The 24,882-nt window shown below is 46.3% G+C and overlaps 1 protein-coding gene across 1 annotated transcript in view; it reads left to right on the top strand.

Moving 5' to 3' along the window:
* The first annotated feature begins 4,236 nt into the window (after window positions 1-4,236).
* AQP3 (aquaporin 3 (Gill blood group)) overlaps window positions 4,237-24,882 on the top strand; it is a 44,255-nt gene continuing 23,609 nt past the window's right edge. The window contains exon 1 of the mRNA XM_017819100.1: window positions 4,237-4,345. Within this exon, the coding sequence (XP_017674589.1) occupies window positions 4,310-4,345 (36 nt within the window). The 5' untranslated portion in view covers window positions 4,237-4,309. The remainder of the gene's footprint in view (window positions 4,346-24,882) is intronic.

The following is a 24,882-nucleotide window of genomic DNA, read 5'->3' on the forward strand; positions in this document are numbered from 1 at the left end:
GTAGCCCCACCCCCACTGCCAAAACCTGGCCACACAAACCCAGTACACAGGGTGTGGAGCTCTTTGGCCTGGGTGATGTCAGGAGTCAGCTTTGGTAGTCATGGTGCATCTGCCTTGCAAATCTCTGGATGTTAGAGTTTGCTCTGCAAAGATCAGCAGCAGTAATGCCAGAAATGGGATACAGTGGTATGTCTTGGCCTGGACTAAGGAATCTGACCCAAGAGCAGGTTTTCCAGCTCTTTTGCCGCCCATGTTGTTCCTTCACCCTGCTGCTGTCTTGCCTCACTACTTCCTTTTGAGTGATCCTAAGGCATCCCTTCCTTCGGCAGTGCCCTGTGCAGTGCAAGTGAGCTGTGACACCACCTGATTTGCTGGGTGCCCTTGCCATCACAGCCTTTCCAATGGAGGGATTCAGGTGGCTTCCCGTGGTGCAGGTTCCCCAGGGTAAGGAAAAGAGTTGGTGAGACTAATTGTATTACAGTGCCTTGAGAGCCCAGACTCCTTAGTGAGGCTTTTTTTTCCACTGTTGTAGTCATTGTTGCCAGGCACTGAGCCATTTTGTGTTGTGAATTCCAAGAGTTGTTCCCAAGATGATGTTTACGTGGGCTGTAGCATGAGATCCAAAGGCTGGTCCTGAAGCTGGGCTTGCTCAGCTAGGCAGAGCTTGTCACAGGGATTCAGCTATTCCCTTCCATATGCAAGAATGTGGCAAGATAAAACTGCATGTTTCTTCCCCACTTTCATCCAGAAATGCTCCCTGACATGATGGGCTGATGAGGACAAGAGATTGATGTTTCCATTCTCTCCAGTTTGAGAACTGCCCTTGGCCCTGGAGAGATCTGGGCTCTGCACAATGCAGAAGCAGATAGCAGTGCTCACACCCAGATATGCAGGAGGCAGTTTTGGCCAAGGGAATCCATCAGTTATGAGTAAGCTCCGCCCTTGGAAGAGGATCTCTATCAGTTCCTGTTTGCACGTTACAAGACGCTTTTCTGGATGACTTGGTAGTGTTTGCACTTGGCCTGATGAGCTGATCTTTCTCAATTAACTGTATTTATTTATTCCCTGCTTTTATCATTGATCTCAATGTGAGATGAAGCCAAACCCCACAAGCAGAGAGAAGAGAGTACACAGCAACAAAGTGCAAGGAGTGCCTGGGTGACCCAAGGACAGGAAGGTGAGCGCTCCTGTGTTACATCCATGGTCTGTACTCTGTCCATGCCTCCAAGAATATATAAATTTCTCATGTCTTGCATCACTTCATTAACCTGGACCAAAGGGGCCGTAGAGAGCAAGATAAGGAGGAGGCTGGGCAGCAAATGGTGTCCCAAAGCTCTGCCAGAAGATGAGCAATAGTTTTAAAAAGGTAAAAGTTTGAAAAAATGACAAGGACAAGACCTTCTTCCTGAGCTGCCTGACAACCTGCCTCCCCCTGCCCTCAGCACCTTGCTGGTGTTTCTCCCATGTCTTAGCTAAGAATAATATGACCCTGTGATTATCTCCCCTTGCACAATGCGAAGTCTGTTTGTGCTGGGGATTATTTGGGATCTCCTGAATATACTGTTTGTGTGAGACAGAGGTGTGGGAGGCACATCAGTCTCCTTGGAGAAAGCCTGAGTGGAAGCACCCGTTCAGCTGTTCTACACAGAGGCAGGATTTGGTGTAGGCACCGTCAGGGCCGGGTTTCCCTGGTCATGCTGCAGAACCAGTTTCCTGACTGGACAAACAGGAGGTGAAACCAGCCTGAGCGTCCCACAGTTTGGCATCTTTTGTCTGCCCAGGGAATTTTACGTTGAGTGCTAAAGCCCCCAGGTTTTTTAGGCCAGGCATGGGGCCAGTGATCGTCGGGAACCCAGTGCCTTGTGCAGGGGCCCTCTCCCGTTGGTGTTACAGGCATTATCTCCCCAGTGGCGTTTGTTTTCCATCTAGTCACTCAGCCAACTAACCTTGGCATGGAAAAGCCTTTGTGTACTGAATAACCCCTAGATAACACCATTTTTGGAAGAAAAGGAGGATGGGCAGAAAGAGTAGCAAGGAGCAACCACCTCTCCTCTGCCTCCCAACCCAAACCCATTGCTCTTGCCATGGCCATTTGGTGCAGGGAGGCTTCAAGTGTATGAATTTCTCCCGGTGCCACCTCCAGGCTTCAGCACAGCAATCTGTCTTCAGAACCTTCACTCCTGAGGACCTGTTTGACCTGACCCATGGAAGTGTTGGCTGCAAGAAAAGTCTCCTAATGGAGACCTCCTGAAAAGTTTCCATTCCCATCACCCGAGGAGGAAAGCTGTCTCCCTGGTCTCCCTGTGCACACATGCATGTCCCATCGTGCCTGTGGTAACTTCTCCTTGACTCATTCCTTTCTGCAGAAGACATGGTGGGAACTCCCTCTCTGGGTATGGCTGGTCACAGGGAATAGTGCTCTGGCTCCCTTCTCACTAATCGCAGTTTCCCCTTTGATTTTATTGCACAGGACAAGTGATTTGCTGTTCTGTTTCCCCCCTTCCCCCAAAATCTGCTGCCAGCTGTGTTGGGAAGTGCCAGAGAGGTGTAAGACCCCTCCATCTGGAAGTCATCCATGTGCCTCACATCTTGTATTCCCATAGTGACAGCTGGTACTTCTGTGACCAAAGGGAAACGTTGCAGAACACAAAATCCCATCTCCTCTTGCATTCTTTTATGGCCCTTCTCATGGGAAGAACTGTTAGAAAGCATCTTCCTCCAAGGCTCAGAAATATCCCATAACAACCTCTCTGCACTACTGTGGTGGTTTGGGCTAGGCCTTCCTTGGTGACCAGTTTGTAACCAAGGAAAGGTCCAGATTTACCCAGTATTCCCTACGATTTTTACGTAAACCAGATTATAAGAAGAGAGGAAGAGAGGCCTTCGCTCTCTTTCCTTCTGGCGGCTTGGAGGTGCAGGTTCCCTGCTGTTGAGTCTGTCGTGTTGGGGAGCGAGGCCTGGTTGGGCCTTGCCGACCTTGGGAGACAGAGGGTGCCGACGATCGTTCCGGAGCGACTCTCAGTTGTCCCAGGGGAGTAGTGAGCTATTTTCTTTGCTAACTCTTTTAGTTGTTAGATATTGGGTCACTAGGATATCTATATATTTTATTTTAGTTTTGTTCCCTTTCCATTCCCCCTTCCCTTTCCCTTGTGAAATTGTATATTTTAATTGTATATAAGTATAAATATATTTATATATCTCACTTTGGTTGTCTCTCTCTCGTTTTGGGTTTTTCTTAGTTTTTTTTCTCCCTCTTCTCCCTGAGGTTAGGGGGGGTGGGGGGGGACTTCTGGTGGTAAGGTTTGGAGACTTGGCAGGGAGCCAGCTTCAAACCATATCAACTACCCTTGCTGTTTCCTACATCCCCATCTCTCTTTTCAGAATCTTGCCTTTCATTTAACAACCCATCTGCAAAATAAACTCTCACAGAGGGCTTTTCTCCTCCCCTTGCAACTTTCAGTCTCCCCACTGGTACAAGAAACTTCTCTGCAGATCTGGCACAACGGACCAAGCAGTTCTCAGCATGTCTTTGCCTCTGGGCCATTCCATGGTACTTCAAAGCACAGCTGAAACCTCACTGTTTACTTTCAGTGTATATCCCCTATAGATTTATTGCTTTTCCTATGTAATGTTCACTATTATCACTGAAACTAGCAGTAGTAACAAATTAATTTCACTGACACCCCTGCTGCTTCAATCTGATTCTCCTAGGCATGGTGGAAACTTTTGCAGAGGTTTCTTGCCCTGAAGAGCTTGCAAGCTCAAAATCCTGCCCAAGACTTGTTGAAGCTGATTGAATGAGTTGTACTAAAACCACAGGTAGCCTCAAGCATCTCCAAGAGCAAGGTTTTCCAAGAAGAGGAGCAGGTCCCCCCTGCCATCCCTGTGGTAGATTGATGGGAAATGCTGGGTCTAATTTAGTGGGGTTCTTGGGCTTTAAAATCTGTGAAACTCAAATCCTTTCTCTGGAAAACTCTGAATATTAGGGCACAGAAGTGGGGCCTTTGGCTTCTGTAATGTATCTTGAGGATACCTCTGGCACTATTTTAGCATAGAATTTCCACTTTGTTTTGGTTTCCATATTCTGGTGTGAAACTTTGTCACTGTCAGCATTTAAACATTTCCTGCTGATTTGAAATCAGAAAGTATAAGAAAAAAAATCCAGGCCTTTTTGAGCACTGCATTCATGAGAATTTTCTTATTTCTCCCCTTCAAGGTGTGTTACAGTGGTGGATGGACACCCCTACCTCTGGGCAACTCCATTAGAGCCAGACAAGGTTAACAGTGAGGTGGCTCTGTTTTCCACAGGATGCATCATTCTCCCCTGTGTCCAGGTATTTTGCAGGTGGGCTTTGAGCAAAAAGGTAGGGTTTGGCTGGAAACTGCTCCTCCTGGGCTGGCTTGGGGCTGGAGATGCACTCAGTGGGCATGTGTGCCACATGTGTGCCACACACCTCCTTAAGAGAGGGAGAGCATCCTCCTCTTCCTTCCCCTTCCTTGCTGTTCCTCAGATTAATTTTTCTTGATGTGAAAGAGCTGAGTGCTGGTTGATTAGGCCGTGACCTGAGTTTTATATAATGCATTGTGCAATGCACTTTATGTAATCAGAGGTTTCTTATGTAATTTATTTGCAGGGCACTCACTGAATCAAGGACCAAACCTGGTTCCTGTTATATGGGAGAAAGCTAAGTGGAGGGGAACAGAGGGATTTGCTGTTTCTGGGAAGTGTAGTGTTAGAGGGCCAGGAAAGAAAATCTATGCATCTGTGCTTTGATGGCCCTTGGTTAATGTCCATCTCCAAAGAGATCTCTCCAACTCCTTAAAAAGAAAGAAGGCAGGGCTTAAGTTTGTCCTTCTGCAGGCCAGGTCTAAAGGGGGCTCAGCTGCCCTCACATTCCACCAGTTAGAGTGGTACTCTCAGGCATGGCTCCCCCTTTGCTGCCTCTGGTGTGCTGGAATTAGCCCTCACTATTTCCTTGCCAAGGGGGCTGGATTGTGCTAGAAGGTAGGTCAGGAATGTGAGGTGAGGATGTGATTCAGGCTGTGAGCTGAGGATATGACCCATGCGGCATGAGATTAAAATGCAATCCCTCCTGGCAGCTGCAGCCTGAGGTCACAAATCGTGTCTGCCATTCAGGTTGCCCATTGAGGTGGTTAATCCATCAATGGGACCTCATCTGTGCCCCAGAAGTGGAAGCATCCACACCCAGGCTGTGACAGAGCAGCTGATGGGCTGGAAAAAGCCACTGCAGATGCCAAGTGAAAGAAAAATAGCTATGGGGCCCTCTTGCTCTGGCTCAGCAGCACTGCTGGCTGATTGTGTGAGTTGTCCCAGAGAGTGATCAAATGGGGTGATAAAGCATCCCAGAGTCTCTCAGGTACTCCCATCAGTCCTCTCCAGCCTTCCTCCCCTCCTGTTACCGGAGAAGTCAGGTTCTTCTAGCTGAGATTGCTGGGGATGTGCTGCAGGCATGGCTGTGGCATGGCATGGTTTGCACAGCCTAGTGAGGTGGAACTGCTCCATCCATCTCACTGAGCCCCAGGGCCCTTGCAATGCTCCTTCATTCTACAGAAGCTGTACACGTGGGAAGACTCAGGATTTTACATTCTTTTGTATATCTTTAAACTACAAGTATTTCACAATGGCAAGAGAACCTGGTATCTGGCTGTGTGTGAGCTGGGAGGCTGAATAGACTGTCAGGAGTGTGAATAATGTCCTGCATGATAAATGACAGCAGGGAAGGCTCTAGGTCTTTGGGATGCCAAAGCACTCACTCCTAAGTCATAGAATCATAGCATGGTTTGGGCTGGAAGGGACTTTAAAGATCATTGTGTTCCAACCCTCTGCCATGGGCAGGGACACCCTCCACTAAATCAGTGCCAGTGCCTCTCCACTCTCACGGTAAAGAATTTTTTCCCTATATCTAATCTAAACCTGCCACCCACTGGTTTAAACCCATTCCCCCTTGTCCTATCTCTCCATGTCCTTGTAAAAAATCCCTTTCCAGCTCTCTTGTAAACCCTTTAATACTGGAAGGTGATATAAGGTCTACCTGGAGCCTTCTACAGGCTGAACAGCCCCAACTGTCTCAGCCTGTCAGTTGAGGTTTAATTAGTAAGGGAGACTGTAGTGATTAGGAGATCCTGATACAAAGCAAAGAAGATACACCGAAAATCTGATGGATCCTTGCTCTATCTTAGTCTGTGACCTGAACTAGCTGAGAAACTTAATGCCAGTTGAAACATTCTTCAGTGTGAAGAGAAATAAAAGAGGACAATTTAATGAGACAGGCATTACCAGATCCTCACGGATCTGCTTGGCTTGTCCTCACCACCTGTGCAGGCGGTGGAGTGCCCCAGTCTCACTGGGGAGCACGGTCTGTAAGGACACCCTACATGAAACAACCCACACAACTCTGGTCTACAGAGCATTTCAGAGTAAAGGTGTTCTGTCAAAATTCTCCAGATTTAATTCTCTTGATAAAAAAGGAAAAAAATATAGAAAATTCATGATACTTCCCTTTCATCCCTCCTCCTGTTCCTTGCTGCTATTTTGCATTGAATTTCAGCTCTGGCTGAAGTGCGTATGAAAGGCCAGGATGACTCTGATGGGTTTCCCGGTCACTGTTCTTGAGAGATGCCATTATTGGTTTTATCCACCTCACCTGCCAAGGAGCTGAGGCGTAAAGCCCCACGTAGATGTCAAAGCTCCACCTTGCTGGGAGCTCACAGGTTCACTGCTCCCCACTGGTGAAATGTGATGCGAAACCGAGTCTTGCGTCAAGACGAGACTCGTGCAGCGAGGCAGGTTGTGCTGGGTACAGCTCCGGTCCTAGGAAAGCCAAGCTTTTCACTTTTGCTTCTGGGAATCCCTGCCTGAACTTCCTCATTCCCCCACAATAGCCAGAGCTGTGTGGTGCTATGGTTGCAATCACACGCCCTCGTTTGCCCAGATTGTTGTGAGACACGCTCTGTTTGGGCTGTGTCTTGCAGACCATCTGCAAGGAACCAGGAGGCGCCAGGGAGAAGTTCCCACTCAGAAGCAGAAATTTTTAGTTAAAAAATGAACAGTGTGGCTGATCACGAATGGAACAGAGGTTGCCAGTGGGTTGACTACTGTGGTGGTCAGATCTCTCTGCACAGAGCCTGCACTAAGCAATGTTCTGAATAAATCAAATGTTTTCTTCTTGCAGCTGGCATTATGGAGTTCCATTTTTCCAGTGTTACAGACCACATGTAGTCACTCTGCCCAGCCCTGTCAGCTCTTTGCTCACTATATTTGTTAGCTCTGACCAGAGAGAAGGAGTGTATTTTTTCAAGGAGGATGGCGCAGCTTTCGGTGTGGATGCAGGAATAGAGCTCTCCCAACAGGGGAGAGGTAGAGAGGCAGACAGTTGGGTAGATGGCATCTGTACAGGAAGGGCTTTGCAGGTGGTTGTAGCAGTAATCAGCTGACCATAAGTCAACAGAGTCATGGTGTTGCAAAAAAGAAAGGAAAATTTAAACATCCCTGGGTTGTATAAACAGCAGCATTGTTTGTAGGACACATGAAATAGTTATAACAATCTGTTAGGGTGGAACATGCCTACGTGGCAGTAATATGCCAACTCCAGGCACTGCCCTTCAGGAGAGCTAGGTACCAGTAGGAGAAAGTTCAGAGGAACACAACAGAAGTGACTGGAGCGTGAGGAAACACAACTCTGGACTCATGGGACCAGGTTGTTTGGTCTAGAACATTGATTTTTCAGACTGTGATCTATTGTCTTCTGGTCTATTTGTACATATCTGGAAGAGGTGAGTAAGAAAAACAAGTTTCCATATGCTTTAGAGCTGTCTACAGATATAAAACCTCTAAAAAGGTCTACCCTTGCAGAAGAATTTGCTTAGGGTCTGACACTGTTGAGAGAGAGTGAACCACTGCTGTTGCACTGAGAAGACTGAAAGGGGCCCAGTGCCAATTTTTAAAGGCACTAAATGGAAGAACCTGTTCTCAGTTGGAGGGGCAGCAGGAGAGTGTCTTGTAGCAGTGACAGTGGAGGATGTGAAATCTTACGGATGGTGAGATCTCTAGGTGGTGGAATGTGTGATCTGGTCAGGCTTGAAATTCCCAGAGGGGAATCTCAAAGAACAGGCTAGATAAACATCTGTCTGTAATCACAAGGATAGGGCTGACCCCTTCTTGGCTCTCTCAAGGTCACTTTGCATCCCAGTTCTCTATGATTGTGTAACTAACTAGTGTTAATTTATGGTTATTGTTATTTAATATATTCATAAACACAGTTGAGAAGGGAGTGAGCAATGAACTGGTTGTCACCCAACTGCTCACTTCCTTTTCTGGATTAGTAAAAGTATATTGAGCAATACTAATCCACTAATCCAGCCCCAGGTATCTATGAATTGCTAGGCAGACATTCCCAAGTCTTTTTTTCTACGATTCTGCATCACAGGACTGGCATGTTGATTATGGAAGGTAATACAGTGGCCTCAGATTTGATCCTAACTTTTCGCAGTGCTGACAAACAAACCTCTCCCCAGTGTCATCCACCTCTTTGCTAATCCTCAGCGTCTTGAATTTTACCTGGTAGCAGGTAAAAAAAAGCTAATTCCAGGAAGCTTGGCTGTGATGCTACTGCTGTTGTTTGACAAGGATCTGATTCCTCTAAGAATACTTGCTGTGGCTTGAAGAAAGCAAAAGATGCAGTTACTCACCACAATACCTCTATTTGCTTGCAAGGAGAAATGTTTGAGAACTGGACAAAGTCTTGCTGTATATGTAACTTCTTTGGAGAGGCAACACTTCTTGCAAAGGGTCTCACTAAAAATTAGGAGAAAGAGTGGAAGAGCTGATGGAGCTGGAAAGTGGTTTGAGGACAGGTTACTTAATGAGGATGATCCAGGTGAGGTGAGACATCTGCACTCCACATGGGCGGGTTCAGGTTCTCTGTAATTGTAGTGCAAGGCCAGGGGCTTTGTTTTGCTATTTTGGTCCTATTCCAGTTCCATTAACTGCAGTTCATTTGCAATTTTAAAACTTATTGTCTCTGAAATCCTGGACTGATGTGTCAAAAGGCTTTGTTAATTCAAGGCACAGTTTAGAAGTGGGGCAGTCATTGTCTCAAGTATGCAATAACTCATTGACCCACTTTAGCTTCACAGCACTGATGAAAATGTATCTCACCTCAGTGTGGGCACCACTGGGGGCACTGACATGTGCTACCTTATTTTTTGTAACATACTGTCTATGAATTGTGGTTTATGAACAGGGGCTTTCCACTCCAGAGGGCTTCCTGGATGTCTTTGTCCAGGACTTACAGGGCAACACAGTCAAAGGCAAAGGTATTTTGTAGGATGTTAAAGTGAGCAGAGAATGAAGTGTGTTTCACGCTAGCTGCGACCCCTTTGCAGAAAGGCCTTGCAGGGATTACAGCTCTAAGCAGGCTCACCCTTTTGCCCAAATTAGTAGAAGAGCTGTTGCAAGGATCAGCAGTAGCTAAGAGGCGTCACAGGCAGCAATACCATTTCCTTGTTGGAAGATCCCTATGGGCATGTCCAGGATAAACTCATAGGCTGAATGGATAAAAATGGGTGCTATTAATAAGTCATATGAAATCAAAGAAGTCCTCTAAGCCTATTATTCAGAAGTCTTTTACAGACTTGTCTCGAGACCTCAGTAACTAGCCAAAGCACAATCAAATCCTACTGATTTTCTTCCCCATTGAAATTTTGTTTGTGTTTCATCTTCATGAAAATGTCCCAATCATGAGATTAGCAGGGATATGCTGAATTAACATCAATGTTTAAAAAATCCATTAACATTATGAAGGTGACAGTCAGATTTGTGGGCAGTGGTTTAAGTGCTTTACCCCACCCAGAGAGCAGAAGACTCTGATATGTCATTTTGCTGAAACTTTGCTGAGTCTGACAATTGTGCTATGTGATAAACTCTTTTATTTCTGTTGTTTGTCTTGCTGAGGTTGTTTACAGAGAGGGTGTGATGAGTGGTGAGGGATGAGGATAGAGGACATATTTACATGTTCAGTTCAGAGGTTTTTTTAAGATCACTTCTTTTCAAAGACCCAAGTAAAAAAGAAAATGCAATTATTTTATACTTGTCTGGATTTGAAGCAGGCTGTTGTGTTGCTTCTGTGTCCTTACAATGAGTCAGTGTCCCTGTGGGGTTTACTCGTTGAAATTTTCAGCTTGTGGCTTTATGGAGTCTTCTGTTCTTAGAAAAACTATTTTTGTTTCTCTTTGTTTCTTAAGTAGAGTCATTATCTGAATGAATTTCAGTGTGGTAAGATGCCATTCCAGGTTATTCAGGGTCTTGCAGGAGTGAAGATATTGTTCCAGATAAACTTGCCAAACTTTGCTATGTGTGCAAAAGTCCTCCAGCCTGCAAGGTGTCTTTTTAATGATATTAATTCTTGAAGAAAGTCTTGACACTTATTTTCTTGTTTAAAATCTGTCTTTTCTTCCTAATATTCTTCAGGTCTTTCTGAATTTTCTAAGGAACTTTTCTGTGTGCTGCCAAACAAATATTTTCCAATTCTTAATGAATACTCTGTATTCTGGGACTTGTAATGCTAACAATGTGGGAGTTTGCCATATGCAGCATAAACCCTCCCAGATTTACATGGAAAGGCAAAGAAGGGGTAATTACACAAAGGTTTGTATAAGGTGAAAAAAATCCACACAACACTTCTTCAAACAGTTTTGTTGTCACAATCAGTTAAGGAATAACCAAGGGTGGTTAGAGTCTTGAATCAGAAAGATAACCAACATCCATAGAAACTTTTCCAGACACCTATCAGGTTGAGGTATTTAGGGGATAGAAAGTGCCTCTAGAAGAACATACTTTTCATACTAAATCTGCAGTGGCTTTTGCCCATACTTAAACTGCTGCCTTTTTTAAAGTAGCATATTTCTCAAATCAGCATCTTTCTCAAGCAGAATGTAGGCCTGTGTTTTTCTGACAGAGCTAATGTCTGCCATGGCTCTAATAACACCCTCCTACATCTTTGCTCCCAGCCAACAAGCCATATAGTATTTCTTGCACAATAACATCTTATTGAATAACATAAATATATTACAAAGCTTGCTTTCCTCATGTAGATGTTGGGTCTACACTAAATCTGATGTCTTGTATGTGTAGGAGTTGCTTTCCCATAAGAAGACATTAATTGTTTCCTTGCCTTCTGGACCAAAGGGTCCCTGGTTTTACAACCTCCTCTGTAGAGCATGTTTATAAGTTGCATGTAAATTCTATTTTCTGGCTTGTGATCAAGTTCAGAGGAATGTCTTGATGTGCTGTTTTGCATCTAAATTACTACACAGTCCAGCACCATCTCAGATGGGAGGTGGCAATTAGCTGAGAGCTTCCTAAACTACACAGCAAACTGCCTGTGGTTGTCTGGGTTTCCTTGTCCACCCTGGTACGAAGTAGCTTGAATTCCTTGTGGTTTCCAAAATTCCCCATCAGTAAGCAAGGACCAGGATTTTAACCCTCTCCCAGCAGTGCCCAAGTTTGCCAAGAGCTGGGCACAGTCTGGTCTCAAAAGGCTTAGCAAGGGCAGGTCTTAGCACCAGAGATCCAGGGAATGCCACATCCTGGTGGACCCAGTGCTGTGGAGATGGGAGGTCTCAGGGAACATCACTGAGCCACTCACTGTTGGACTGAGCTGGAGACAAGGTGACATTGCTTCCCTGGGAAGTGTGAGCAGTGGAGGAGTCTCTCTGCAGGAGGAATTGAGATGGGGGGGGAGCGTGTGAGTGCCATCAAGCAGCTTGCTTGGGACTTTGGGGCTGGCAGCCCTAAGTCCTGCCCCTGTGCAGGATGTGCAAACAGATGTTGGACTGAGCAAGGAGAACAGGAAAAAGCTGATGTTGGACTGAGCAAGGAGAACAGGAAAAAGGTTGGAGGCGGGCCAGATTAGATCAATACTTGAGAGAAATTCCAGCAGCCATGTTATCTGAGTGAGTAGGGATGATTTTTCTCTTCCAAGTTAACAACAAAAAACATCTACTTTTAGGCAACACAAGGAAGAAAGCTCCAAACTCGGGCACAGGGAGCTGTGGGGCTGATATGCCACATGCTCTGCCTGCAAACTGGGGGAAGAATGGAGAGTAATCGAGAAGAGCTACTAACTGCTTCCATCTCACAAGCAGGGGCAGACCAAACCATATAGCTTTGTGCCAAGTGGCCTATTGTGGCTGAGGGAGTTTTGCTGAAAGGTGGACCCATTCCCAAAATCAGGGGCATGGGGAAGCACCTCAGGTGCAGGCTAGGTAAAACAAATGGAGAAGTGGTGGGTGGCTTACATGGCTCAAGCTGGGGACAGATGACATTAGGCTTGGCCCTAAATATTGGTATGAATCTATTCCTTGGCTGCATGCCCACCTTTTTGGGTAGGTCTCCTTCCTGAACCCCTTCAAACAATTGTAACAGCAGCCCAACGTGACTGGTGAGCATCACCAGCCTGGGAAATCATCCTTTAGACCTAGGAAGATGTGAATCCTTCATGATGGTCCTGGCTTATCCTACTCATGGAATGGCATAAAAAAAAATTCTTGTGAAAGTAAACTCCCAACTTCCCTTTCTCCCAGCTGATGAATAATGCTTTTGTGTCATGAGTTGGCAGGATCCCTTAGGCACAGATGGACTGAGGACAAGGTGAGACTGTGCTGGGGAGGGAATAAATACATGGCAGCAGGCTGGCTCTGGGTGCCTGGTGTCTCTTCCCAGCTGGTCTGGAAGCAGAACTAGTGATGGCAAAGGGGCTAGAGACCCTGTGGGAGCTCAAGCAGAGGGGTGATGCTTCTGTCCCTCCTCACTGAATCACCCGCATTGTGTCACTCAAGGCATTAGTCAGGGAACTGGACTGACAGGGTTTACCTTTACTTATCTTGCTCCTGTGGGCTTTCCATTAGCCTCTGCCAGATGCCTACTGTCGAACACGTGCATCTTTCTGGTTCCCAACCAGTGCCTCACACTCTTGGGTTTATTTTGGCCAAGCACGGGGAGAAAGGCCTATGCTATAGATGGGCAGTGACTGGGGGAAAACATGAAGTCCAAGTCTGTGTGGAGAAAACCCACACAAAGCCCTCGCATGGACAGTACTGTTTTACCCTAAACATAGCAAAAACTTGCAAAGCCCCCAGAGAATGCAGTTATTATGGTATGAAACCTTGGGGTGGTCTTGTGAAAGGGGGTCAGTCATACCAGCACACACTGGAGCTGAGAGAACACAGATACTGACACCAGCACCAGGTGATGCCTGCAAGACCATCATTCTCTCCAGCTCACATGGATTTCCCAACCCTGCCCACATGTCCCTGCTGTGTGCAATGCTTGTGATCTTCACGCTGGGCTTCTACCAGCTGGAAGCTGTGCTCCAGGAAGATTGTAACTCACACTAAACTTCTCCACTGGAAACCTCCAACCCTTCTGTCCTTACTCCCTCTGGTTTGTCTATAGTGTTTCAGAGGCAAACAGACACTGGACCCAAATATAGCTCCATCAGTGCTGGAAAAAGCAAAATAATTACTTCCCATGACCCAGTTCTTGCTCTCCTGTCCTTAACACACAATAGCCACCCTTTTCCCTCCGGGTACTACAGCCTTTTAGTTTGTTTTATTAAAGTCATTTATATTCTACCTGAGCCTGTTCTCCAGAGCCCTTCCAGACTCGCTGTAAAGCTCCTTTTTTTTCTGCCTGGGAATCAGTAGAAGTACAAACCAAAAGGATGCCCAGGCCTGGTCCCTCTGTGCATCCTTTTGAGACGTTCCCGTATTTGAGAGCAGGCTTTGCAGAAGAAAGTTTCTGAAAACAGATCTTTTTTTAACCAGAACTGCAGCTGTACTCTGTTGATTTTGTACTAGGATTTCATGCAGAAGAGTGCCAAGAGTGGTATCTCATCTCCCAGTTCCTCCCAGATCATGAGGTAATCTGCCAGGAAACAGGTTTGATTTGATGTGTTTTCTTCTCAACAAACCTATCCTAGCTGCACCTCATTTTGTTCCCAGCACTTATAAGCAGATCAGTCAATAGGGTAGGCAGGGGTCTTTCTGGGTACAGAAGGTGGCTTACCAAGCTGGGCTTCCTGGGACTGCTTTTTAAACATAGATGTTGGGTTTACCCTTCACCAGTCCCATGGGAATGCCAGGAGATCTCAAAGATAATTACTAATGGGTCTGAAGTACCTCTGACTGCTTCCTTAAGTACCCCTGGTTTATCAGACTCAGCCCACTGGGCTACAACCCATGTTTTTCCTATTCTGGACTCTTCTCCCAGCCATTATTAACACTTTCTGTTGTTGGTGGCTTGTATCAGCTTACTTTTTTCTACATCTGAAGCACGGTACGGGATGCACTAGCTTTCTCTCAGTGATACACATACCACAGAATCACAGGATTGCTGGGGTTGGAAGGGACCTTGAGAGATCACCTACTCCAACCCTCTTGATAGAGCAGGGTCACCTACAGCAGGTTGCACAGAATTGCATAAAGGTGGGTTTTGAATATTTCCAAAGGAGATTCCACAGTCTGGGAAGCCAGAACTTCCTGTGTTTCAGTTTGTGCCTGTTGCCCCTTATCCTGTAACTAGGTACCACTGAAAGGAGTATGGGCCCATCCTCTTGATACCTTTCCTTAAGGTATTTGTAAACACTGAGAGGCAGTCATCTCTTTTGCAGGCTAAACAGGCCCAGCTCCCTCAGCCTTTCCTCACAAGAGAGAAGCTCCAGTCCCCTCATCATCTTGACAGCCATCCACTGGACCGCTCCAGTAGTTCCATGTCTTTCTTGAACCGGGATCAGAACTGGACACAGCACTCCAGATGTGGCCCCACCGTGGATCACCTGCCTCAACCTACTGGCCACCCCAGGATGATTTGCTATATCTTCTCTTTTCCTATAAAGAGCAGGGCTGCATTTCTTTATCTTCCCCTTATTTCCAACATAATTCAAGAACCTCTTCTACTGAGCCCCTTATATATCCCACTAGTTTCTAATCCTTGCATGTTCTTCAGTCTATATGAGTTTATCCTTGTCTCCCTGGGCCTTACTGTCATGCCAGTCATTAATCACAGGACAGTATTTCCATTTGTTATAAAATACCTTTCTGATTCCCAGGTCACCAGCTGGTATCTGATGCTGCCACTGTCATCTCTCACTGTACTTCCTCTCTCCTCTGCTCATCAGGATAGATTGCCTTTGTGTGCTTAATTAAGGGCATGTTCATGTGATTGCAAGAGAATTAAGTCAACACAACACAAGAAATTATTACCTGTCAGATGAAACACAGTAACTTACTCTCTCCTTCTGCTTGAGCCTGTCCTGGTTGTGAAATTAAATGGGTGAGTTTAAATACCTTCATGGCTGGGTTAAGCAAACCCTTTTTATCGCGTTTGAAATGAATTAGTCTTTTGCATATAGTCAATTATTACACTGGTTAGTTTGCAGTAATGCCTTCCGATGAACTAATTGGTGTCTCATGATGAGTAAACACATCCATAACCTCCTCTGGCAGCACACAGGCTCCCTGGCACTTGCACTACTGATTTAGATTTTTTTTCCCCCTAAAGTCAGTTCTCCACGTTTGCTGATTATTCCTTTTACTGAAACCCATTATCCATGTTTGAAATCTCCTCTTTGGAGCCCACTGCCCTTATTCCACTACTGCCACGCAGGATCCAATAGTACAAGTCTGGCAGGAAGGCTGTTGGAGGACAGTTCAGTTTGAACTGGGAAGAACAAAGTGCACGTTGTCTTTTCTGCTGTGGCCTCCTCCAACCTGCAGAAGACAAGGGAGAGTTTCTACATGACACCCCAAGGGCAGCTGTTAGTCCTGTCCCTTCTAACACAAAGGCATCTTTCAGTGTGAAGTTGTTGGCCAGAAACAGTAGGAATCTCACAGAGGAGGAAGTTGTGGGATCTGATCGATGGTGGAAGCTGAGGAGTGGCCTCATCTTCAAGAGGCCACTTGCATTTCCTTTCCTCATCTTGACATGCATTTACCTCACAACTTTCAGCATGGCGCAAATCCATCTAGAGCAGAGCCCCATGTCATGAGTGGTTCTGATTTTTGCATGATCCCAGCTTGTTCAGGGGTCTAGAACAATTTGCAGATGTCATTTGGTAAAATGTGGCTAGGTCTGGTCTGCCCTCACAAAGACATCTGTGTTGGGGAACACAGACACACTAAAAATAAGTCCCCTCTTAGGACTGAATTTGTAGCACTGGTGAGACCTTGTTTCTGGTGAGTTGCCCTTGCAAGGGTAGTTAGGGCCCTTAGCTTCTCTGCAGTGAAGAGAGGTCAGTTGTTCCACAGACATAGAGACGAGGAAGGAAATACAATGCTGGAGAAAGTGTGAGGGAGTGTAAAAGTGGTGAGTGTGGGAGGGTGGACAAATAAGACAATAGATGCAGACAGGGTGGAGTTGCTAAGATGGACATCTACCTCCTCTTATCTAAAAAAGCATAAACAGGAAGATGCTGTGACTGATCATTTATTTATTTTTGCTTCTTTTTGGGCAGTAAGAGACAGATTGGGTGTCTGCAATACACTTTTTGACTCTCCCTTCATCAGGAAACCAGGCAAGTTCCCTCTTTAAAGATCCCTGCCATAACCCCAAGTTCCACACCCTGGAGTCAGTATCGTTTATGGCCACTGGTATGTCTCCTCTTAGAACCTCCAGACAGAAGAGATAGAATAGAATCAGACTCCAGGCCTAGAGCGGGACAAGACGCCTACCTTTTAATCCATTTACTTCTGTCTATCAGTTTAGTCTGATTTATTCTGAAACCAGTAAATCTGTTGGCTTCGGTGTAACAATTCAGCTAGACTTATAGTGTAGACCTGACCTCCATTTATTTATGGCTATGAAATAGAACTGACAAGAGGATGCAATAATAAATTCTGCTTGTTAAGACTTAGATTTTTAGTCAAAGCTGTTAAACGCACTTATCAATGAAGTTAAGCAGCTGTTTTTTCTAAGAAGGCAACCCAATAAATGTGGGTCACTTTTGTAGATCTGGGTCCAGACATGATTTGCGAGGCTTGAAAAGTTGGTTCTCTGAGGTCTTTTGGAAATACATGATTGCTGGAGCTTGAGGGATGGGAACAGAAAGCGCTGTAAAATAATAACCCTAAAAAATGAGTCTATATTCAAGTTGTTTGTTCTCTCTGAATGGCTGACCTCATCCCAAATGCACAATGGAATTCTGACAGTGCAAGAGACTCAGCAGAAGCTCAAGGGGATGACTGAAAGCAATAAGGAAGAATATTGCTCCTCATATTTTTGTCACCAAGAGCCGAGAGTGTTCCTGAGAGCACCACAGCCAGCAGCAAAACAGGTGGTGATGCTAAAGCTGCACAAACTGACTCCACCATAGCCAGCAGTCATTAGGAAGCAATCTATGAAGAGAAGAACAGGCATAACAGACTCAAAAGGTTTCAGTGTGGGAGCTCAGGTGTCAGACGAAAGGCATTTGAGCTCCTGACGCTCTGAATAGCTTTGGGCAAATACTCTGGCTGCTCTGAACTTTCATCTGCAATATAAGAAGAAGACTTCCCCATCAGACTGTGGCCTTCCAGACTGATCACATCTCAGAGACACTCTGAAGCTCAAGTGTATTTTCTTGGGCTATACCACTACATCCCAGATGGAGATTGAATCAGGAGCTAGATCACAGTGCAAGGATTGGAGAGGAGCTGCCATTATGTCACTGTGTGTCAGCGAACAGCAGTGATTTTCTGATGGGAGCTGTTTGTTTGCTATACATCTCTCTTGGGGAATTAGCCAGAAGTCACAAATCGTCAGCAAAAGTGATTGATGGTTGCTTGGGTGCCGGTTCTCTACCATGGTGAATTGTAGATGTAATACAGGACTGCTGCACTGAGAACTGCATCACCATCTCCAGGCTCCAAAACATGGGCTCTGGAGTGTGTAGAGGACATTGCATCATTGCACATTTTAAATTAGACCTGTTCAGTTTTGAGCTCTCTGTGGAAGAGAAGGAACAGCTTGAGGGCCCCATGGGCTCCTGACCATAGACCAACTCGGGTCCTACTGATACTTCTCCATGTGAAGGGAACTGCTGGCTAGTGCCATTGATTGGTATACATTCCCAATCTGCATCTGGTCCCATGGCACATCAGCTGCCCCATCTTTCACCTTACTGAGTAGCATCAATGTGCATAACTCCCTTGGACTAGTACGTCACTTATATTAAACAAAGACCCCTGAGAGCAAATCGGCTTGGACTCATGGATTTTGCTTTTGTAGGTCATAACCATTCTTGTTCTCCTGAGGACCTATTTAGGGAAGTTTATCCAGCTTCCCTGTGTGTATTTCCCTGGGTGTGTGAGCAGGAGAGCTGTTCAGGTTGCCAACAGGATGTACACCTCTCTCTGAACTGACATGCAGGGAAAGTCACCACGGCTCAGAGGCACCTGCAGCTCTGGAAGTGGCCAAGCAGGAGCCAAAGCTCTCAGGTTGCTCCTTCAAGCCCTCACAGGGAAGACAATTTTGAATGTCAATGTAAACGCTAGGCTGCAATTTGAGGTGTTTCAGGATACTAGAATGCCTAAGGGATTTGTTAGGTCCTCTGAGATCAGATGGTAACTTGAAGACACCTGTCAATGCCTGAAAACCTGTGTAAAGTAAAATTCTTTACTGCCCATGTCGTGGGTTTCTGAATCCCAACCTTTCTCTTCTTCAAGCATCTCCAGGATGTAGCCCACACTTTTATCAAAACTTCTGTGTTCCTCCATGTCTTCTCCTCCTCCCTTCCCCAGTGCTCCTTGCAAATCATAACTCCACTAGATCCAGTAGTGTGAGCCACTCACCCTGACCCTGAGACCTTGGCAAGATGCATCAAGCTCAGTGCCCCCCATCCTTCTTCAGGATCCTTTCTAAATCTGTCTGCTGGAGTTTACCTGGAATTGTCACTTTTCCAATAGAGTCAACCTCTTTTTTCCCATCAACATGATCACTCCTATACATCTGTAAATCAGAGGATAACACCTATATGGTTCTTGTTTGTGGAATACCCTCCCTGCTCCAGTCCTTTGACCACCAGCTCGTTCGAATTTCAACCCAAAACTAATTTTTATCATCCTGAAGGAATTGACACAGTATGACAGAATATTGGGCTCAGTTTCCTCTCAATTTGTCTGCCAAGCTCTCCTTTCCTGGGTGTTGTTCTCCCTGCCTCTTTCTCTTCTGCCCCTCCAGTAGGGTTTGAGATCTTTGACAACGAGGTTTTCCAGTACATTGTGGATACAGCTTACTCTTACAACAACATTTTAGTCATTCACAGTAATTCATTACAGCTTTGACTCTTCTAATTACCTGTCTCTCACATGTACATGATTTTCAAACACGTGAGTCACTCTTAGACATCCGTTGTCACATCTGGATCTTTGACAAGGTGAGTTCTTGCTCATCTCCGTGGACTTTCAGTTTGCATGGCTTTGACATGAGTACAGTCTAATTTGGCCTTGTCCCTGCTGTGTCAGGTGCCTTTGCACATGCACACACACACACAGACATACATGTGTGTCACTGTGCAGGATTAACTGGACTCGACACCTCTATCATGGTGAGCCATCATCCTCCTTCTGAGTCACGGCTGAGGCAGATAAGCAGCTGGTTTTGCTATTGGCTTCAGGATAATAAGTAAACAGTAATTAATATTTTGCAATTATGTATCTCCTTGAATTGGACCATCTGAAAGCACTTAATTAACATTAATTAGTCATCACTAAATGGCCCACATGAGGTAGATAAGGTTTTATTGTGCATAAGGGGAAACTGAGCAGAAATACATACCAGGATCAGGAAGGTTGAATGTCTGTCAGACGGTTTTGCAGTGCCTTGGCACTTCTCAAAACCTGCTGCAGCCTCATTTTAAAGACACCAAAGGCAAAGCTGGGGCTAAAAACCAGAGGGAAAAATCCTGCCCCACAGTGTTCAGGACAGAATCCCATAGGACTAATCCATACCTCGATTTCTTGCAGGTTGTGCCTGTCCACTGCTTTGGCTCTTCCTCCTTTTGCTGTTGTTTGATACTTTGCTAATCAGCAAGACTTCAGTGCAAGAGGTTAGATGGGCATCTAACAGACCCAAAACAGTGGGGTGGATCTAGACCTTGTCTGGACCTGACCTGATATCTTAGAGATATTTTTTCAGTTGTCCAGAGATAACATTTGCCAAATCATCCAAACTACTTAGGATACAAAGTTCTTGCACAAGTGCTTTTGGCCAGCTGGAGGACCAGACATAGATCAAAGTGTTTGGGTAAAGGGGGATGTGTCTAGACACTGTATGGGATTTCCAAACTCACACTGGTGTCTCGCAGTGGGGGCTTGATTCAGTTGCCTAAATGTAGATGTCAGGGTCTCTTTGAGATGACCTGGATGTTCCTTCTGACCTCTGCATGTCTTTTGGAAGGATAAGGGTCTCCTGAAAGTCCCATGTCAGATCTGCCAACTGGCTTAGGAACCATGGGACACCTCAGAGACACCTAGTTTTGGATAACTGACTTATGCACCAAATGTCCAGCTTTATGGACATGTTGGCCATGTTGGCCGTGTATGCCCAGCATGTGTTTCACAACATCCAAATCTATTATTCTAGAGATGTAGCCCTATCTCAGACACTGAAGAGGGTGATCTGAGCACCCTCTGAAAAATTTTTTAAAGTTCTCTGGGTAAAGAGTCTAAGCACTCTGTTGCATCCAGTTCCTGTGTTATCTCCCAAAGTCATCTAGGAACTTTGGAAAAGATCTCTATCTGCCTGGTGATGCCACACCTATGGAGCAGAAACAGGGTCACTACAGGACCTACTGTTCCTCTCAGAGCTCTCAGACCACTTGTTATGATACTTAAGGCTCACTGGAGATGGGATCTCCCCTGTAATAGACTTCTCACTCCAGTGCTGACTCTGTTGAATTCAGTATCATCAGCAGGATTTAAAACCAAGTCAGACACCGGTCCCCCAAGATTGTCAGTCATGGCCCTGGTTTCCTTTAATTCCAGCTGATTGGATTTCATTACTTGTTTGTGTCTGCGTCTTTCCCAGTTAAAGGAACTCTGTATGGCAATGATGTGAGAAGATCAGGGACAGCTGAGTGTCCCCACACTTTGTAGCTGGGTGCACACAAGAACTGAGTAGATCTGCCCTCTGCTCCATCGTCTTGGTAATCTCAGCCAGACAGAGGCACATGCCAGGGAACCTCCCTGCTATGGTCAGGCTCTGTCTTCTTCCTCGTGGTGTTAACCTTGCTCACCAGTGAATTATGCGACTGACCTCCTCCAAGAGGGTTAAATTATCAGCTCTTTATGTTACTGTTTCATGCTGTCAGTGGTCAATGCTGGTTGTCAAGGTGAGCTGGGCTTGAATGTACAGCACTGGGTTCTCTGATACAATGAGCCTGGGGAGATCAAATGGGGGTCCTACCAAATTCTATTCTGTGCTGAAGAGGGGGTAATACCTCCCTGTCATGCTCCCATCCCAAGGACTGAAGGGACCTGAATGAAGTTCTCCAGCTGGAGGGCTGTGGCAGACCTGGGAAAGTTGAATTGATGATATTGTCCTTTGGAGTGGAATTGAGATGCCTGAAGACAGGTGAGGAGAGCAAGAGGGAAATCGAAGCTGCAAGATCTGCTCATCAGCTGAGTGCTGCCTGTTGTACACCACAACAGAGACAAACATAGTGGGGATTATATCTTCACGTGTAAACTCAAGTTTTTGTTAATTTTTTTTTTTTTTAAACCAAGGCTGGCTTATTTTAGTGGAGGGGCTGGACTTCAAAGGCTTAACAAAATTCTTTAAATGCACATGTCTGGAGCAGTTCTCTGTGGTTAAAAAAAGCCACTCAACTGATCAAAATCTGGGTCTTACTCAGTACTCATTATTCATTACATCCCCTCCCTGTCCACCAACTGGACAGAGGGAGTCCAGGACCAGTTGGTGGGAGGCCCTGATCTCTTTATGAAGTGTGGCTGAAACACGTTTTGCCTGCCGGTCTTATATGAGTATTTGCTGACAGTAGAGGACAGAGTGGGACTCATGGCTCTTCTGGGGCTCACAGAAGAACCTGTTGTGGTTGATTTACTCCTTTTTGGAGCTTTTCCTCCTGTCCATCGTAGTCTCTTTGCTGTTCTCAATGTCCTTCTGCCTGTTTCAAGGCTCACAACCCCTTGAGCCCCAAATTAGTGCCTATTCCCTTCTTGTTTGCCTTTCTGCAGAGACACTCCCCCTCTGCCTCTCTTAACCCCTGTCTGCTGAATCTCAGTTCCCAGTTTAGGCTCTTGGTTTAAAATGCCTCTCTACATACCTCACTGTCCCCCATCCATCTGCTGCTTCTCCTGAGTCCCTTATCAGTCGCACACAAGCCTCCTCCCCGTTCCCTGTTGCAGGTGCTCTGTCCCTGATATCAGGTTTCTCTGTGGCCCTCTCATTTGCCCCCTGTCCCTTCCCATGTCCTCCACAGGCTGGCAGTCCCTGTCACCTGGTCCAGCCACTTCATGGTTCTTCTTCCTGTCTGTCTGGGTTTCTCTCTGGGGAACCATGAAGTGGTCTCTCCAAGAATGGCTTTCCTTGATATCACACCCCAAAGCCTATCCCAATCCCTTTTCTTTCCATCTCTATGCCTTGTCTCCCTCTCTAAGTGCCAGAGCTTCCCTCCACATTCCCAGTCCTGCTGTGATTAGTGTTCATTTAATGTTGCACTTGCCCCCTCCACCCCAATTTGGGTTTGTTACCTCTCAGATAAACCTCCTTCCTCCCAGACAGCATTTCACAGAGAAGACCATGCTCAGGGGATATTGTCAGGCCCTGGTTTTCATTGCTGGTGCCCAGTGCCCACCTTCTGCCATGGGGCTATCAGAAGTACGGGGTGACCCTGCTGGAGCAGGGAGGTTGGACATGACCCACTGTGGTCCCTTCCAGCCATACCCATTCTGGGATTGTGGAATTCTGTGAACATGAGGGAACAGGTCCATTTCCTCTGTGGGGATGGTGTTGTGATCTTGTCCTCTAGGAGCTGCAGAAATTTTCAGATAAGAGATGAATGACTTCCAAAATTTTAGAGAAGTTTTGTCAGCAAAAATTTGCCCAGTCTCTGCTGAGGCCACCTGAGCTGCACTTGGACCATACTGGGGTGAATTTTGCCCACCTGTGGGCAAAAGCACTCGCCTACTTGGGTCTCTGCCTCCCAACTCTATCTCCAGTCCCAGATCCAAGGCAGGTCATCAGGGTTTTTAAAATTATGATTTTTAAGATGCATAAAAGCATTACGTGTATATATATATATATATATATATGTATGCACTTGGGGTAAACAACAAGAGAGAAAACATCCAACCCCCAGTGTGGCAGTGCTATGGGCAAGCTTGGGAGCAGAGCAACAGGCTGCATGCTGATAAGGCACAGCAGAAGCACTTGTGCAGGCGGATGTTTGGACTTCACAGGCAAAAACACCCCTGGCCCCTTTGCTCAAATGTGCTTGCTTTGCTGGCCATGCCAGCCAGGAGAACCCCCACGGCACAGGAGAAGCCAGTGCATCCCACCCCCACCCTTCTGGAGCAGGCACAGCTCATCTCTCACCTCTGTGGGCAGGACCACCCACTTCTCCCTGCCCTGCCCTGGGCTCTGCTCCTGCCCTACCCCTGCCCACTCAGGGTAGCCCTGCAACGTGTATGCCCAGGCAGGGGAGGAGGAGGGCAGTGCCTGGCACGACGGTGTGTGCTGGGTGTGTCCGTGCTGGTGATGGGCAGCGGCTGTGCCTGGGGGAGTGTGTGGGATCCTGTTTGTGCGCCTGCATCCTCCTGACGTGGGCAGTCTGGCTGTGTCCCATGACACACACATGGTGTGCAAGGGGAAGGGAGGATGAGTAGGAGATGACTGTAGGAATCTGCAATAGAGACGATAAAGAGAAAAATCAGCTAGACCTGCTAGGTTGGTTGAAATTCTTGTTTTGGGCTTGAACAAGGTGTTAAATCACATTTCTCATCCTCTTGTGGGATCAGAGAAGTGTCTCCCATCTTAGTGCATGGCCCTGCAAATGCATCCTGTACTTTCTTCAGGGGGACTGGGAAGTGTCTATGCCCCATATTGGAGCAGTGACTGTCAGCTGTCCCAGGACCCTGCTCCGTGCAGCTCCGCAATCAGCAAGAGATGACTCGCCCCTGGGCACTGTCATTATATAAGGGACAGGAGGCAGGTTTCCCAGTCATAAAGGTGTTGCACAATTAATTATTCTGGCTTGGCTCTGAATCCCTGGAGCTCAAGGATGCCACACAACATGACTAGTGCAGTATACACTCAGCCCAGCTGAGCCGCAGGCTAATAAATCACTTCTTCTTGTGTCTCTCTCTCTTTCCACTGAAGTTTATGCTCTTTTGAAGGGGAATTTGGTGGAGCATGCTCTGGAGCAGCAGCACCTGCGGTCAGAGGGCAGCCAGAAAAATATTCCAGCTCTTTGCACTGCCGTCTTCCCTCTCCCCCAAGAGACACCCCCATGCTTAGCCCACCAGCCCTCTTGTCCCGGGAGATCCAGTACTGTGCTGGGTAAAAGTCAATCCCCATGCCTGGGCTTCTCATTTGTGTTTGCCTAGCTCAAGGCTAAAACCCATTTGTCTTGACATGCCTTTCTCCTGAAAATTAAAGATCTTGTATTTTTCTCCCCACATTGGTATTGTACCCTGTAATCAAGCTGCCTCTCCATCTTCTCCCTGAAAGGCTGAACATGCTGAACTCTCAGCTTCTCACTAAGTGTTATTTGCTTTAGCCCTCAGGTGAATTTCCTGGTGCTGTCTTCACCGTCTTTAACTTTTAAACATCTTTCAAAAGTGCAAAACCGCCTGAAACCCCACAGC

Source organism: Lepidothrix coronata, unplaced genomic scaffold, assembly GCF_001604755.1.
Source record: "Lepidothrix coronata isolate B3197 unplaced genomic scaffold, Lepidothrix_coronata-1.0 Scaffold72, whole genome shotgun sequence".
NCBI lineage: Eukaryota > Metazoa > Chordata > Aves > Passeriformes > Pipridae > Lepidothrix > Lepidothrix coronata.